The sequence below is a fragment of the Vulpes vulpes genome, chromosome 13 (assembly GCF_048418805.1).
Source record: "Vulpes vulpes isolate BD-2025 chromosome 13, VulVul3, whole genome shotgun sequence".
NCBI classification, from domain to species: Eukaryota; Metazoa; Chordata; class Mammalia; order Carnivora; family Canidae; genus Vulpes; species Vulpes vulpes.
This window is the reverse complement of record NC_132792.1, coordinates 119,213,445-119,230,878: the sequence shown is the minus strand read 5'-3', so window position 1 is coordinate 119,230,878 and position 17,434 is coordinate 119,213,445. Positions and strand designations below refer to the sequence as shown.

General features: G+C 58.2%; 1 protein-coding gene across 2 annotated transcripts; it reads left to right on the top strand.

The window, feature by feature from the left end:
- Positions 1-240: 240 nt before the first annotated feature.
- Positions 241-16,028, top strand: INSRR (insulin receptor related receptor). Of its 2 annotated transcripts, XM_025997350.2 has the most exons (23): positions 241-423; positions 683-823; positions 3,780-4,331; positions 5,804-6,107; positions 6,200-6,342; positions 6,563-6,707; positions 7,580-7,794; positions 8,042-8,168; positions 9,549-9,787; positions 10,161-10,328; positions 10,422-10,617; positions 10,726-10,767; positions 10,843-11,063; positions 11,280-11,416; positions 11,501-11,663; positions 11,872-11,977; positions 12,578-12,630; positions 12,789-13,018; positions 13,517-13,627; positions 13,763-13,922; positions 14,407-14,536; positions 14,655-14,789; positions 15,009-16,028. In XM_025997350.2, the coding sequence occupies exons 2-23, from the start codon at positions 739-741 to the stop codon at positions 15,247-15,249; spliced, it is 3,903 nt and encodes a 1,300-aa protein (XP_025853135.1). In that variant the 5' UTR covers positions 241-423; positions 683-738; the 3' UTR covers positions 15,250-16,028. The 2 variants fall into 2 exon arrangements, with proteins under 2 accessions (XP_025853135.1, XP_025853134.1); XM_025997349.2 differs by lacking the exon at positions 241-423 and having other exon boundaries at positions 494-823.
- Positions 16,029-17,434: the final 1,406 nt, after the last annotated feature.

The following is a 17,434-nucleotide window of genomic DNA, read 5'->3' as shown; positions in this document are numbered from 1 at the left end:
TGTCAAGGCTCCGGGGCTGCAAAACTCCCCCTCTACCCCGCCCCCCCCCTCCGCTGGCAGCGCGGCCCCACGTGAGTCCGCAGGGGCAATGGGAGAGCTCGGTCCGGCCAACCATCCCCCTGTATTTTGGCCTTATTTCCCCAACAGACCTGTCCCCCCTCAGTTGTCAGGCTAAATATTTTGGCTTGGCGGGAAGGGCAGAGAGAGCCGGAGGTTCCAGCAAGCCAATCCGCTTGGCCCTGGGGCAGGGAGGGCGGGAGCTGGGCGCGGCTCCCATGCCCCGGAGATAGCCGGAGGAGGAGGCCCCCCTGCCCCTCCCGACTCTGGGCCCCCAGCGGCTGCGGGGGTGGGTCGGGGACGCTCTCTCTCCCCGCCAGTCCTCGCAGCTCTCCAGGGCAGGCTTCTGTGCCGCGCTTGCTCCGGGTTGGTAGGCCTCCTGGACTGCCTTTTGCTGCGCACCCCTGCTGCCTTCCTCCCTCTGGAGGCCTCTCTGCGCCTCCTCTGCTGCCCTTGGCATCTCCATCTTGGTGCTCATCCCTCTGTCTCTGAGCTCAGACTGAGTCTCTATCTGCACCGCCTGTCACTGTCTTTGTGTCTCCTGCTGTATCTCTGTGTGGGATGCCCCCTCGGTGGGCCCCTACCCTTCCCTCCCTGCTGAAGCCCACATCTCTGTGGCCCTCAGGGCCTGCCAGACCCTGCTCCTCCCTGGAGCCATCTGCAGAAGTCAGGACCGGGACAATGGCAGTGCCCAGTCTGTGCCCATGGGTCGCATGCCTGCTGGTGATCCTCCTCTCCTTGGGATTTGGCTTGGACACACTAGAGGGTGAGTCCCCCAACACTGTCTCCGGGAGCCCCATCTTCGCCCTCCCACATCCCCCAGCCAGCTGCGAAGCCAAACAACTGAGTGTCTAGACAGAACACATGTGTTTACCTCCTTGTAACATAAAGACTGGGGTTAGCTCTTGGAAGGACTTCCCACCAGCAAGGTCAGTCAGCTCCCCAGATAAACATGGTTTCCTCTCAGTTCCCTGCAATGTGAGAGGGGCCTTGACACAGAGGGATGAACAGATGTCCTCCATTCCTGCTTGTGGAACCGTGATCCCAGTAAGCCTCAATGAGAATGGCACAAGGGGGAGCATCTTGGGAGTCATTTCTAGAGCTACTGAATTCAACGGGCACAGGGATGGGATGGGTAGCTGATAACTGGACATCATGAGGTAACTGAACCCATTATGCAGACAAGGAACTGAGGTCCAAAAGGTTGGGAGGGAAAGCTGGCCTGGGGTCCCTGGCACTGGCCCCAGGGCCTTATCCCCTAGCCCTCATACCTAGGGCCCATCCACTGGGAATGGGGGCTGCTTTTCATTAGTGCTGTGGGCCAGACACTTCCCAAGAGCAGAGTCTGGAAGGGGAGGACCATAAAGACCAAGTGGCCCTTGTAGGTGTTCGGAGAGCCTGGGTGGGGGCAGAACCTGAGCATGCAGGTTTCAAAAGGAGAAGGATTAAAAGCATGCCTTTCCCCAATGCCACCATTCCCTTTCAGACTGAGGCCGCTCAGGGTTCCTGGGACCCCTCAGACTCAGGGCTTCCTGGAGCAGGTCTAAGTCTCCCCTTCCTACAGAGACAGAGGGAAGATGCAAATGGGTTGGGGTGGGGGTAGTGGGTCCCCTGAAGAGTGCCAGTCAGGACGGCATTGCATGCAAGTACCAGCCCCTCCTGCTCGCCCCTGCTCTCTTCCACTGCTGCGCCAAGGCAGATGCCAGCCAGGAGCACCGTTGTCAGGAGGGAAGCACATCCCTGGGAGGGGGTAGGGGCTGGGGTGTGGTTGTTTGCTCAGGGAACCCAGATGTCCCGTTCCCAGTGCTATGCACAGGGCCATGTCCTGAGGGGAGGCAAGCAAGGGTTAATCTGTGAAGGTCGCGGATTTGTTTTTCCAAATGACTCCCATCAGGGGAGCCCTAGAGAGGCAGGGGCATGATGGGAAGTGGCATGTGGGCGCCTTGTAGAGCCTGATTGGCCTTTGCCTGGAGGGCTACAAGTGTTTTCTCATCCTGTCTTGCACTTTTTGTGTGTGTGCTTGCTCAGACACACACACACACACACACACACACACACACAGAGACAGGGCAGAGCCAAGCACAGGGACCATTCACAACAGGGAGAAGATATGATGTAAGGCCCAGGGACTGGGCCTGGGTCTGTGGGAGATGCCGAGGGCCAGGCAGGAAGCAGGAGCTAGAGAGCCTAGAGGGCTTGAGTGGCCAGCTGAAGAATTCAGACTTGAGTCTTCTGCCATGGAAGGAAGGTATTGACGGGAGCAAAGTGAGAGTGCATGGACCAGGTACCTAGCCCACTTAGGGGACTGGTCCTAGGGGCCTCAGGAAGAGAAGCCAGACACACCCTGGTCCCCAGGAGAGATGTGGACTTGGAAACCAAATGTCCATCAATTCAAACCACAGTCCCTAAAAAAAAAAAAAAAACACACACACACACACACACACACACACAGTCCCTGAGTGCCTGGTGGGTCCAGCTCTGAACTGTGAGCACCACGCAGGGACACAGTGCTGACCAGCAAAGGCCTAGCCCTCCAGAGATCCACTCCCTAGAGGATGACAAAAATGTAGATGGCGGTTGTGGGTGCTAGAGCAAGTGCTGCCTAGCCCAAAGGGGAAGTGATTAATTCAGGTCAGAGGATCAGGGAAGGTGGGCTTGACCTGCGGTTTTGGGACAAGAGCTGAGCCTGTGACCAGGCATCTAGCTCCCTCAGGCCGAGGAGGGAAGTGGGGTGTATGAAGCTCTGCTTTTCAGCCACAGAACTCATTCATTTGTTCATGAAGTATGGACAGAGCACCAATTTTGTGCCAGGCACTATACCAGGCACCAAAGATATAGCAATGAGTTATACAAAGATACCTGCCCTTCTGGAGCTTCCAGTAAACAAAATAAGTCAATTATATATTAACCAGTGTTAAGATTTAAGCAGAAAAATTAAGTAGGAAGGGGGGTTGGAAGTGTTTAAAAGGAGGGGTCAGAGATGACCTCATTGAGGAGGGGACATCTGCGGAGACTTAAAGGAGGTGAGGGACCTTTAGAGGGAACAGTGTTCTGGCCAGAAGGAACAGAAGGTACAAAGACCCCAGAGCAGAAGCTTGGCTGGCTTGCTTGAGGAACAGCAAAAAAGTCAGTGTGGCTGAAGAGAGGGAGGGGACATGGGGTCAGAGAAGCTGTAGAGGCCTTGCCAGCTGAGGTAAGGACTTGAGCTTTCAGTCAGTCAGTGAGATGGGGGCCACCATGGGGTGGAGGAACAAGATCCAACCTGTTTTGAGAAGATCCCCTTGGCTCTACAATGCAGAGCAGATAGGGGCGGGGGGGACAAGGGTGGAAGTGGGGGGACCATCAAGGAAGCCACTGCTGTTTACCCAGGAGAAAGGGATGGTGCCAGCTGCAAAGGTAGTAACAAGTGGTTGGATATGCTGTCATTTAAAGGTTTAGCCCACAGGGTGGGGAGCAGAGGACAGGAGTCGAAGGAGACTCTGGATTCAGAGGAATGAAGTGGTAATGCCCTGAGGAGTGAGGCAGGCTGGGGAGGGAAGGGGAGCACGTTTGCCCATGTCCAACCTTCAAGCTGCCACGAGCCTCAACCCTCGGAGACCCAGGGAGGAGGCCACAATAGAGCTCTGCTCCCAAGCAGGGTCCCCCTCCTCCAAAGCTGCCAGGGCAGGACCGGGTGCTCAGCCCACGGCGTGCTGATGGCTGCCTCTGACCTGTGCCCCCAGTGTGCCCCAGCCTGGACATCCGCTCAGAGGTGGCAGAGCTGCGCCGGCTGGAGAACTGCAGCGTGGTGGAGGGCCATCTGCAGATCCTGCTCATGTTCACGGCCACGGGCGAGGACTTCCGCGGCCTCAGCTTCCCGCGCCTCACTCAGGTCACTGACTACCTGCTGCTCTTCCGCGTGTACGGCCTGGAGAGCCTGCGGGACCTCTTCCCCAACCTCGCGGTCGTGCGCGGCGCCCGCCTCTTCCTGGGTTATGCGCTGGTGGTCTATGAGATGCCGCACCTGCGGGACGTGGGGCTGCTGGCGCTGGGGGCCGTGCTGCGCGGGGCCGTGCGGGTAGAGAAGAACCAGGAGCTCTGTCATCTCTCCACCATCGACTGGGGGCTGCTGCAGCCCTCGCCCAGCGCCAACCACATCGTGGGCAACAAACTGCGTGAGGAGTGTGCCGACGTGTGCCCCGGCGTGCTGGGTGCCACCGGCCAGCCCTGCGCCAGGACCACCTTCAGTGGGCACACCGACTACAGATGCTGGACCTCCAGCCACTGCCAGAGAGGTAGGCACCAACCCAGAACACACGCAGGTGGCACCAGGAGCGGGGGGTGGGGTGGGGAGGGCTGGGCGGCCATAGGATGGCATGGGTCCCCACCACCCTGCAGCCCTTAATCCTCACTGGTCCTGTGAGACGGGTCCTCTCTCTGTTCCCATCTTGCACTTGAGGGAACGGAAGGTCAGAAAAGTACAATAACTGAGTTAGCAGAAGGCTGTCAAGGGACTGGGCAAGACAGCATTTGGGAGTCAGGGAAAGGGGAAAGGACAGGTGCAGGGTGGGCAGGGCTGGCCCCAGGGCCAAGGCACAGGAACCCAATGGGGCAGTGGTTAAGTACAAAGCCAGACAGCCTGGGCCCCAGTGTCAGCTCTACTACTCCACTGGCTTTGTTCATGTAGCGTATCTGTGTCTGTTCCCTCAACTGTAGAATAATCACAGGGCTGTTATGAGCAATGAGCTGTCCTGTAATCACCAGAGCAGTGCCTGGGCCCTTGTAGGGGTTCTAGGTTCCAGGTGACCCCAGGCAGGCTAGCAGTATTGTCATGGGGCAGGGGTGGGGGCGGGGGGACAGGAGCTGGGTGGGAAAGGAGAGAAGGAATGACCCAGGAAGGACAGAACAGGTGGGATCTTCTTTAGGAAGCCAGGCACATGGAGAGAAAACAGAAGGAAGGAAGCAGAGCAAAGGAGGGAAGCAATGTAAGGAAGGAATAGCAGGAGGAGGAAGCAGAAGTTACGGAGAGAAAAGGAAGATCTTCCAGAGGCTAGGAGCAGATCTGGGGTCCCCAACCCAGGGCTCCTTTGCCCCAGAGCCTGGGCAACAGGGCAGAGGGTAACCAGATCCCTGCTGTATCTGCTAGGCCCCATCTCCCCATGCCTACCTGTTGGCTGTAAACACAGTGGCTGCACGTCCTCTCTCATGTACAGTGTCAACACGCCCTGGCTGACCTCTACCATATGCCCTACTCCCACGGATGTTGGGGGGCCACCGGCCCCAAACACACCCACTGCTGCTTGGGGCCACCTCCTGCCCAGGGCACAGAGCTGAAGAGGGTAGAGGCATGGGCAGGGCATGGGTAAAATGACCAGTGGCGCCCCCTCACTGCACACACTCCCAGGCCCACTGGCCGCAGGCCTCACTGCCCAGGAGAAGCTGGCAGGTTCCCCCTGGCACCATGCCCAGGGAGGATCTGTGCACCAGGCCTAGACGAGACAATAGGCTGGGTAGAGGCAGCCCTGCTGGACAAGGTCACTGCTCCGTCCTGAGCTCTGACAACCCTAACCAGGCGCTGTGGGAGAGGGGAAGCCACTGAGCGGAGCCATGGTCCTTGTCCTCAAGAGCTTCATCTGAGGAAAAGAGGGCCAGTAACCATTGTCATTTGAGTTGGAGGAATTTGGATGCAGACTAATAATGCTATCCCAGGGGGAGGGGGTGGCGCCAGAACCAGTGGGGGAGGCCTAACCAAGGACTCTGTCCACAGTGTGTCCCTGCCCCCATGGGCTGGCCTGCACAGCTGGGGGTGAGTGCTGCCACACTGAATGCCTGGGGGGCTGCAGCCGGCCGGAAGACCCCCGCGCCTGCGTCGCCTGTCGCCACCTCTACTTCCAGGGTGCCTGCCACCGGGCCTGCCCTCCAGGCACCTACCAGCACGAGTCCTGGCGCTGTGTCACGGCAGAGCGCTGTGCCAGCCTGCGCTCTGTGCCCGGCCGCACCTCCATCTTTGGCATCCACGAGGGCAGCTGCCTGGCCCAGTGCCCTCCGGGCTTTACCCGCAACGGCAGCAGGTGAGTGTCAGGGGATGGGGGCACTCTTGGATCAGTGAGGAGGTCCACACTGGTCCAGGGCTCATTCCACATCCTCCACTTGCCCCTGCTAGCATGTTCTGCCACAAGTGTGAGGGGCTGTGCCCCAAAGAGTGCAAGGTGGGTACCAAGACCATCGACTCCACGCAGGCGGCACAGGACCTGGCAGGCTGCACCCACGTGGAGGGGAGCCTCATCATCAACCTCCGCCAGGGCTGTCAGTACCTTCCTCGGGCCCACACCTCTCCTCCCAGTCATGGCCCCTACAGTGACCCAGCTAAAGCACTGCTTTCCATCACCCCGGGTCCCAGTCCTGAGGGTCCCCCTCCTGGCACCCCTAGTCAGCACCTTCCCCCTACCCCCTCACCCCTGGCGGCCATACATACAGTTCCATCACTTTCCCCACCCTGCTCCAGCCCTGTCTTCCCCATTTCCAGACAACCTAGAGCTGGAGCTGCAACAGAGCCTGGGGCTGATAGAGACCATCACTGGCTTCCTCAAGATCAAGCACTCCTTTGCCCTCGTGTCCCTGGGCTTTTTCAAGAACCTCAAACTCATCCGAGGGGACGCCATGGTGGATGGGTAAGGGGCAGAAACAGCCTCTGACCAGCTCCCTCTATCACATTTCCTTCCTAACACCCCCACAACAGGGGGAAAGAGCATGGGCTCTGGAATCAGCTCTGCTGTGTGCTATTTGTGTGACACTGGGTAGATTAACTTAACTTCTCTTGTCCTCAATTTTCTCATCTGTAAAATGGGATTCACTTAACAGTACTTATTTCTTAAGACTGTTGTGAATATTACTTACATTGTTATGTGTAAAGCACTTAAAACAGTGCCGGAACACAGTGTATACTATACAAGTTATGGTGACATCAAACTGCGTATAGGTTGGCTATGTTCTGTGATACTCTCAGCTGCAGAGCAAGATGGCCTGGGTCTGAAACCTATCCCTGCCACCTACCAGTCAAGACCTATCTGTACCAGCTAGGATTTTCAAAATACAGAGTTATTTATTTGTTTATTTGAGTGTGGGGGAGGGAGCAGAGGGAGAGAGAATCTTTAGCAGGCTTCACACCTGGAGCCTGAGGTGGGGCTTGATCTCAGGACCGGGAGATCATGACCTGAGCCAAAATCAAGAGGGTGCTCAATGGACTGAGCCACCCAGGTGCCCCCAGAGAATTTTCCTTTTTTTTTAATAAATTAATTTTTATTGGTGTTCCAGAGAATTTTCTTAATGACCAACCAGCCAAGTGGTTTCTCATGTCTCCCCCAAACTAACATGGACCCCTAGGAGTGCCCACACTCCAGCTGGAGAAGCACAGCCCCAGGCTGAGTGCCCTCCTCCTCTGTGCTCCCAGCACAGCCCCTCTAGGAGGGACCCATGGGGCACCCCTGTTCCCCACCCCTCGCCCCCACCTCCCTGCAGCACAAGGCGCCTCGACCTCCCCCAGGAACTACACCCTGTATGTGCTGGACAACCAGAACCTACAGCAGCTGGGGGCCTGGGTGGCTGCGGGGCTCACCATTCCCGTGGGCAAGATATACTTCGCTTTCAACCCTCGCCTCTGCTTGGAGCACATCTACCGCCTGGAAGAGGTGACCGGCACGCGGGGACGGCAAAACAAGGCTGAGATCAACCCCCGCACCAACGGAGACCGCGCCGCCTGTAAGGCCCAATGCCCCAACCCCGGAGACAGGGCGCCCAGAATCCCCAGGCGCGCACACTGAAAGACCTCCGACACGCACCCGGGCGGGAGGGGACATTTGACGGGACAACGTGATAGGTTCTCTAACGAGGCCGCGTGGGGAGTGGCACCCGCGGGGTCAGAGTGGAGACGCGGGAGTAGGCGACTCAGGTGGAGACGAAGGCGGCTGACAGGTGTTGGCCCCCCGCCCCGCCCCGCCCCGCCCAGGCCAAACTCGCACCCTGCGCTTCGTGTCCAACGTGACGCAAGCTGACAGCATCTTGCTGCGCTGGGAGCGCTACGAGCCGCTGGAGGCTCGGGACCTGCTCAGCTTCATCGTGTACTACAAGGAGTCGTGAGTGCGGGCCGGGGCCGGAATGGGGCGGGGCCAGAGTGGGCCGGGCGGGACCAGAACCACGTGGGGCGGGGGCGGGGCCAGAGCCCCCTTGGAGCGGGGCCAGAATATGCTGGGGCGGGGTCAGAACCAACCAGGCCAATCTGTTCCCAAAAGCGGTCGGGTGAGAGCAGGGTGCAGCGAGGCTGTAGAGAAGCAAGAAGCGGGGACCCCGAAGTCTCACTCCCTTGTAGGGCCCATGTCTGGCTCTCCCCTCACTTTATTCACCTCTCCGTGCCTCAGTTTCACCTCACCAGTGAAATGGAAGGTCAGAACTTCTGAGAGATCAAGAGAGGCGCCCTCCTGGGAAGGCTTGGATAATTAAACTTCAATTCACTATGCTAATGTTCCGTACTGACCACACGCTCCTGCCCCAGCAGCGGTTTGGGGAGTACCCACTAATTTGGCCGGTTTTATCCGTAGCTCTGCCAGCATTTCATTAAAGTCTGAGGAGGGGAGTCAGCAGCAACAGCCAAGGACAAAGGGCTGTTCTTTTCTTTGGAGAAAGCGTACTGACCATAGCAGGAGGGATAGTGGTTAGACCACAGGAAAGATTTCTCCAAAAGCATGGCTAGGAATCAAAACTAAAATTCTTAGAGGAGAGGTGGGCTTGGGATGGCAAGCTGGGAGTGCAGCAGTAAGGAGTACTCCCGTCCCTGGTAGACAGAAGATGGGAGCCACCTGGCTTGGAAGCATTCCTGTGAACTAAAACTGAGAGGTATTAGTTTCCCACTAGCACAGGGGCCTGGCATGGGAGGAAAGGGAGAAGTCAATGGTGGGAGGCCGGCTCAATGGCCAAGGCTCTCCTGAGCTTCAGTGGTAGGTGCAGGTCTCCAGCATGGGAAGCTAGAGGATTTGCTAACTACAAATTCTTGGGTCCCACCCTCATAGATTCTGATTCAGTTAGTCCTGGAGAGCCTGTGAATCTGCATTTCTAACAAGCTCACAGGTAATCCTGAATCTTCTGGTCGATGGACCACACTTTGAGGAGCACTAACAGGGTCTGGCAGTGTGCATCCCCTGCCTGGCTTGTGCAACTCACAATCCACACAACTATATCCACCTGCCTCTGGGCTCAAAAGATAGAGAATCTTAGGGGTCCTTCAGGAAGTTCCCCTAGCATCACTGCCTTGCAGCCTGGCTGTAGCTATGCTCACTCAGACATGCTGTGGGTCCTGTCTCAATCCCAGCTCTGAGCATACTCAGTGAGTGAGTGCTCCCCAAAAGCAGGATGCCTTCAAGCATACTGGAAGAAGAATGATGACAGTCTCAGAGAGGAGGGGTTGCTAGAAACTGGGGTGGGGCTGAGCCACCCCTCAGCTCCAGGGATGCGGTTTTCAGCCCATTCCAGAATGCCACAGAGCACACAGGTCCAGATGCCTGTGGAACCCAGAGCTGGAACCTGCTGGATGTGGAGCTGCCCTTAAGCCGCACCCAAGAACCCGGGGTGACTCTAGCACCCCTCAAGCCCTGGACACAATATGCAGTGTTTGTACGGGCCATCACACTGACCACTGCTGAGGACAGCCCCCACCAAGGAGCCCAGAGCCCCATTGTCTACCTCCGAACCCTGCCTGCGGGTAGGCTGAAGACTCTGAAGGGGGTGGGAGCTAGATGCCCAAGTCCTAATGAGAATGAGGGAACCCAGCACCCGAAATAGAGAAGCTGGGTTGCTGAACACCTGGCCCCTAGAGATTGGGAAGCCAGATGCTTGAGTCCTAGAAAGAACAGGGGGCATTCGCCTAGGTCCTAGGGAAGCTGTGGCTGGGTTGTGCAGGGGGACTTGAGCCCATTCAAGGGCCTTGGAGGAACATGGGAGGGCCAGGATTCTGAGTTCCAGGAAGGGGAGGTTGAGGGTCAGGGATGCTTGGACCTCAAAGAGGAACCCATTACTGGTCAGGACTTGAAAGGGGGATCCACCTCCCCTCAGCCACACCCTGCTTACTTCCCCAGCGCCCACTGTGCCCCAGGATGTCATCTCCACGTCCAATTCCTCGTCCCACCTGCTGGTGCGTTGGAAGCCACCGATTCAGCGCAACGGGAATATCACCTACTACCTGGTGCTGTGGCAGCGTCTGGCGGAGGACGGCGACCTCTATCTCAACGACTACTGCCACCGCGGTGCGCGGGGAGCAGCCCGGGCCTGAGGGTCGGGGGCGCTGGCCCGGGGCGCGGTACCAGCGTCTGACCGGGTCTCTCCCCGCGCTGCGCCAGGCCTGCGGCTGCCCACCAGCAACAACGACCCGCGCTTCGACCGCGAGGACGGTGAACTCGAAGCCGAGATGGAGCCGGGCTGCTGCCCTTGCCAGCACCCACCGCCTGGGCAGGTCCTGCCGCCGCTGGAGGCGCAAGAGGCCTCGTTCCAGAAGAAGTTCGAAAACTTCCTGCACAACGCCATCACCATCCCCAAGTGCGGCGGGATCCGGGGGCAGGGCGGGCTCGGGCGGCGGGGAGGGGCGGGTCTCGCTGGGCAGGGGGATGGGGCGGGGCCTGAACCGGCCCTCCTCGGTCTCCCCAGGTCCCCCTGGAAGGTGACGTCCGTCAATAAGAGCCCTCAAAGGTGAGCCGGGCGGGGCTGAGGGCGGGGGGAGGGGGGCCGGGGCGCGGCCGTGCGTCTGACTCGCGCCCTCCCCAGACACGCGGGGAGGCACCGCCGGGCCGCCGGGGCGCTCCGGCTTGGGGGCAACAGCTCGGATTTCGAGATCCAGGAAGACAAAGTGCCCCGGGAGCGAGCAGTGTTGAGTGGTCTGCGCCACTTTACGGAATATCGTATCGACATCCATGCCTGCAACCACGCGGCTCACACCGTGGGCTGCAGCGCGGCCACGTTCGTCTTCGCGCGCACCATGCCGCACAGTAGGTGTCCCCGCTCGTGCCACCGGCTCAAGAACTCTACCCACTTAATGCTCCAACTAGCGAGTGGGACCTCTGGATCAGTCCACAGCCTGGCTCTCCTCTCAGTGCCCATAAGTCCCGAGCTTCCTGGACACCCCCCTCCCCCGTTTAGCCCCCTTGCGTTTGATCCTGACTCTGAAACAGTGGGGTTGGGCTGGCTGATGCCCTCTCCCACAGGAGAAGCTGATGGCATCCCAGGGAAGGTGGCCTGGGAGGCAGCCAGCAAAAGCAGTGTCCTCCTGCGCTGGCTGGAGCCACCTGACCCCAACGGACTCATCCTCAAGTATGAAATCAAGTACCGCCGCTTGGGAGAGGTAGGTACCCCAGGAAGACCCCAAACCTGGACCCAAGTAGTGCCTCCATCCTCTTCCCAGCCAGCTCTTCTGTATTGCCCCCAGGAGGCCACAGTGCTATGTGTGTCCCGCCTACGATATGCCAAATTTGGGGGTGTCCAGCTGGCCCTGCTGCCCCCTGGAAACTACTCCGCCAGAGTTCGGGCAACCTCGCTGGCTGGCAACGGCTCCTGGACAGAAAGTATCGCTTTCTACGTCCCCGGCCCAGGTAGACATGGCCTATGTCCCAGACCTGCGCTCCCATAGTCCCAGCTGGGTCCCCAGCCACATTGCCTGTGGTGGAAACCACAGGAACCGGGTGGCCACTCCACCCCCATTCCTCCCCTGTTCTCACTTCCCCGGTGAAAACAGAATTGTCTTCTACCCTCTGACTTCTCCATCTTTGACTCTACCATCTGCTGCCCTCTGACCACCAGAGGAGGAAGACTCCGGGGGGCTGCACGTCCTTCTCACTGTCACCCCCGTGGGGCTCATGCTGTTCATCATTCTTGCCGCCCTCGGTTTCTTCTACGGCAGGAAGAGGTGACGATGCCCAGGTTCCCACCCCCTTCTCCCCCAGCCCTCTCACAAGGTCAGTGCCACCTGCGGGTGGTATATGAGACAGCACAGAGGATGTTCCTTAGAAGCAATAACGCATCCCCTGGGGCAGCATGGAGGAGACACACCTCTCAGTCTAGGTGACCGACTCCACCCATTTGCCCGGACTTTCCCCTACCTTACCAGTGGAGGTCCCACCTCCTGAGACTCCCCAGTCTAGGCACACTGGGACTATTAGTCCTCATGTTCTCAGTCAATAAAGTGGGAGAAGAGACAGGAGACTCACTGTGTGCCCTGGGATAGTTGGTGCCAGATGCCCCTGCGGCTGAACACAAGAGGGAAAAGGAGGTAGGCTTCTAAGGACTACCTGAGGAGGCAGGAGCTGCCCTCTTCCTGTGCTCCCTATTGCCAGCCTGTCCAATCCCAGATCCCAGGACAAGGACCAAGGCCAGCTTGGAAAGTCACCCTGATCAGGGATGGGAGGGAGTATGGTCAGTAACTTCCCTCCCCCTTGCAGTACCCTCTTTCTTGTCCTCTGACATTGCTCCTTCCTTCCTGAGGACAATTCCTCACCTCCCCTTGCAGAAACAGCACCCTCTATGCCTCTGTGAATCCGGAGTACTTCAGCGCCTCTGATAGTAGGTCTGGGAGTGGGTGGACAGGTGTGTGGACAGAAGGGGAGGAGATATTCTTAGAGAAGACAGCCTTGGGACCCAAGCCCTTCTGAAGAGGAGAGAGGTGGGTGGGGGCGTGGCAGAGAGCAGTGTTCTCTCCTGGTGACCCCACCTCCTCTTAGTGTACATCCCTGATGAGTGGGAGGTGCCTCGGGAGCAGATCTCCATAATCCGAGAGCTGGGCCAGGGCTCCTTTGGGATGGTATATGAAGGCCTGGCACAAGGACTAGAGGCTGGAGAGGAGTCTACACCCGTGGCCCTGAAGACAGTGAATGAGCTGGCCAGCCCACGAGAACGCATTGAGTTCCTCAAGGAAGCCTCTGTCATGAAGGCATTCAAGTGTCACCATGTGGTAAGGGATGCTAGGGGACATTGCCAAGGTAGGGTCATAACTAGGATGAAAGTCATATGATAAGAAGGAAAGGGCCAAGGATGAGATCAGGGTACCATCAAGGTCAGGGTTAGGAATATGGTTAAGATCCTAATTGAGGTAAAAGTCATGGTTAGGATTAGAGTCAAAACCAGGTCATGCTGGGGCCATGGTAGAATTATGGCTAGGGCTGAAATCAGTCATGGGTGGGGGTCAATATTGAGTGTTCAGATCATTATTAGGATCATGATAAGGCTCAAGGTCAGAATTGGAATCGTGAAGATTAGAATGATAGTTATGATCAAGGTCATGGGTTAGAGTTAGGGTCATTGTTAGATCAGGATTAGGGTTATGGCCATGGTTGGGTTTAGGGGCTGGGTTGGTGTCTGGCTCAGGTTGTGGTCACAGCAGGTCAACATTTTGGCCAGCTGGTCAAGGGGACCTGGGTAGACCTGCAACCAGACTCTTTGTCCATCCTAGGTACGTCTCCTGGGTGTTGTGTCTCAAGGCCAGCCAACTCTGGTCATCATGGAGTTAATGACTCGTGGGGACCTCAAGAGCCATCTTCGATCTCTGCGGCCTGAGGCAGAGGTAGAGACCAGGAGTACCCTGAGCAAAGGGGCTGGGGGAGTTGGAGAAGACTTGGGCACAGTTGGAGGGGGGGATCCCTGGGCAGGAGTCCAAGCTCTAGGTACCCTCGTCACCAGCCCCCTCTCTTGGCTCTAGAACAACCCTGGGCTCCCACGGCCAGCACTGGGAGATATGATCCAGATGGCTGGTGAGATTGCAGATGGCATGGCTTACCTCGCTGCCAACAAGTTTGTGCATCGAGACCTGGCAGCCAGAAACTGCATGGTGTCCCAAGACTTCACCGTCAAGATTGGGGGTACAGGGGGATCCCTGGGTGGCTCAGAGGTTTGGCGCCTGCCTTTGGCCCAGGGCGCGATCCTGGAGACCCGGAATCTAGTCCCACATCGGGCTCCCGGCATGGAGCCTGCTTCTCTCTCTGCCTCTCTCTCTCTCTCTCTCTCTCATAAATAAATTTTAAAAAAAGGATTAAAAAAAAAGATTGGGGGTACAAGGGTGCCAGGTGGGTGGGGGGCAGCCTGGGGAGTAGAGCAACTCTTCTTAAGCTAAGCTAGGAGACCCAGGCCTGGCCCACAGCTCTGTCCCTGACAGCCCCCACCCTGGATCTCAGGCTTCTTCCGAGGCCAGAGGGGTTGTAGTGGGGTGATCTCTGAGGTTCTTCGAGCCCTTACCTCCGGGATTCTTGGAGGCCAGGAAGGAGGAGAGGGCTGGGAGAAGTATCCTGGGGGCAGGGGCTGGTGTGTGGTCCTGCCGCCCCATACCTGCCCACCTTCACTTTCCAGACTTCGGGATGACTCGAGACGTGTACGAGACAGACTATTACCGCAAGGGCGGGAAGGGGCTGCTGCCCGTGCGCTGGATGGCCCCCGAGTCCCTCAAAGATGGAATCTTCACCACACATTCGGATGTTTGGTGGGGCCTGGCTGGAGCAGAGGGCTCAGGGGATGTGGAGGCGGGGTCCGGGGAGAGGCCTGGGTGCACTGAGCAGCATGCAAGGTGCTGGGCTTAGGCCCTTCTGCGTGTCCTCCAGGTCCTTCGGGGTGGTGCTCTGGGAGATCGTGACCCTAGCTGAACAGCCCTACCAGGGTTTATCCAACGAGCAGGTGCTCAAGTTTGTCATGGATGGTGGGGTCCTGGAAGAGCTGGAGAGCTGTCCCCTTCAGCTGTAAGTCACTCTTGCCCCACCCCTTCCTCATTGCTGCTCTGTCTACCCTGCCCTGCCACCATGATTCCGGCCTGCCTCCTCTGTCCACTGGTCCCCAGCTCTGAGGCTTCCTCCTCTAAATCCCCACTACAACTGTTTACCCCCTATGGCCCTCCCAATGGAGTCCCCCATGGTCCCCCTTGTGCCAGCTGGCCTCTCATGCTGCCCCCACCCCACCAGGCAAGAACTGATGAGCCGCTGCTGGCAGCAGAACCCACGCCTGCGGCCCACCTTCACCCACATCCTGGACAGCATTCGGGGGGAACTGCGGCCCTCTTTCCGCCTCTTTTCCTTCTATTACAGCCCAGAGTGCCAGGGGAGCCAGGGGGCCCTGCTGCCTAATGCCAAACCCAACTCCCTACCAACCCCAGAAGGGGCTCCCTCAGACTGCATGCCCCAAAATGGGGGTCCAGGGCACTGAGGGGACCCTTTCCCAGGATGACTGGCCTCCCCGGGGGGTGAACCAGATTGGGCCAGAGAGCAGGAGAGGAAAGATGGGGTGTGGGGGGGGTGGTCAGAGCAGACTCACTTTAAGGATTTTCTCAGGAGTCTGAATTCTCTTCGAGAGAGTGAGCGAGGTCACAGCAGGAGGAGTGGACGAGAGGTCCAGGCCCTGAGTAGGAGCCCCTACTCAGACTGGAAAGAGGGGCTCACCTATCCAGAAGGCAGGGTCCAGAGAACCGCATCCTCAGCTTTGGGTCTCCTGTGGATGTCTGGGGCCATTAACACACTTGAAACCAGAAGAGCAACCTGCATCAGGCCTAGAAGCCTCCCTGTCCATGTTTGGGATGCTGGGGATGAGGTGTCCACACCACTGCCCTCATCTTGGTGTCTCCCCTCCTCCCCCCTGCCTCATGCATCAGTTGGTGTGGGGAGAATCCAGAGGCCTGGGTGAGCACTGTCCCAAACTGGCCCCCGAGGCCTGCCTCACTACTTCCTCTCCTTTGCCATACCCAGGGACCCCCCATGTTTGGTGCTCCTCCTCCCTTGTCCCCAGGGGCATCCCCTGGTGCAGATTCACCCCTTCTCCCAGGCCCTTCCTCTGGACCTCCCTCCTACCCTTGGATGATTGAGGCTTTAAGAGCCTTGTTTCCTCCCTGCCCTCTGCCCTGCCCCCCACCCCTGCCTCTCACGGGAGGGCTGGAGAAGACACAATAAATGCTGAGGTCTGTTTGTGCCCTGATCCAGGGCAGCCCATTATCTCTCCATCTATATGGTGTTAACACTGGCTGAACTTCCTCCCTCCCTCTTTGGGGACTTGACACGGTGACCCTGAGACAGGGACAAGGATAAATACACTGCTGTCAAGCCCCACCTCTGTGAGGACCCGAACAGCCAGGGTCACCATGGCAGGGAAGCAGGACCGCCCCCTTTTATCTGCAGTTGGGCTAGGGTGGTCAGAGGTGGTGGGGCCCAGCAGGGAAGCTTTGCATCTGGCCCCCAGCCTCACCCCAACCCGTTCCCCACGCCTCATCTTTGGGTACCCCGTTTCATTTCCTGGGATCTCATAGGACAGATGAGGTGAGCAGAACAGGGGGTGGGGAGGGACCCAATGACCAGTTGGCGCTGGATGCCCCTGGCCAAGGCAGGAACACACATCAGAGCAGAGTCTGTGCGTCTGGCTCCCTTTGATTACCAGGAACAGAGATGCCCCAGAGGCATGCAGCAGAGCCCAGGGGAGTTCATTTCCAGGCTCTTATGCCCTCGCCATCAGGGCATTTCAGGAGAACTGTAGATAAAGGACATAAAATCCTGGTGAGGAGGATGGCAGCAGAAGGGGCTGGGCAGGGCTCAGCATTCTGTACCAGTGTCTCCTGTGTCCAGCCTTGGGGCCAAGCTCTCGTGCTCCACACACTCCACACTCCACACACTCCACACACCAGAGGCTGGGGAGATTTGCACTTCTGAATGTGCTTGCTCACTCCTGCCCTGCAAACCACGGTCCTGAAGGCGGGGCCTGAGCAGAGTGGGCGCGAGCCCATGTGAGACCATCTCTGCGACAGTGATTACATCCCATGTACTACTGCCGTGGCAGGGTCAGGGTGGGCAGCAAGGGCCCCGGGCCCACTGACCACAGTCCTGCCCCTGCCTGCCATCAGTGGCTGAAGCAACAGTGACCCCTAATGGTTGCTGATGGAACCACAGCTTAGGGAAAAGGAATGGGGGAGGTTCTCTCCCTGACTGGCTAGTCCCTGAGGCCTCCAGCAGAGGAGAAGGGAGCCCCAGGGGGAGACCCACACCCAGCACAGCGCACACAGGCACATCTGCACTCGCGTGGTGGGGTCAAGCCCTCTCTCGCCACCCACACCCCTACCTGCACAGTACTGAATATTGTGCCCCCAGAGGTGCTGGTCATCTAGATGTGAGATGCTGAAGGAAGGGATCAAAAGTTGAAGAAAAGGGATCCCTGGGTGGCGCAGCGGTTCGGCGCCTGCCTTTGGCCCAGGGCGCGATCCTGGAGACCCGGAATCGAATCCCACATCGGGCTCCCGGTGCATGGAGCCTGCTTCTCCCTCTGCCTGTGTCTCTGCCTTTCTCTCTCTCCCTCTGTGACTATCATAAATAAATAATAATAAAAAAAAATTAAAAAAAAAAAAGTTGAAGAA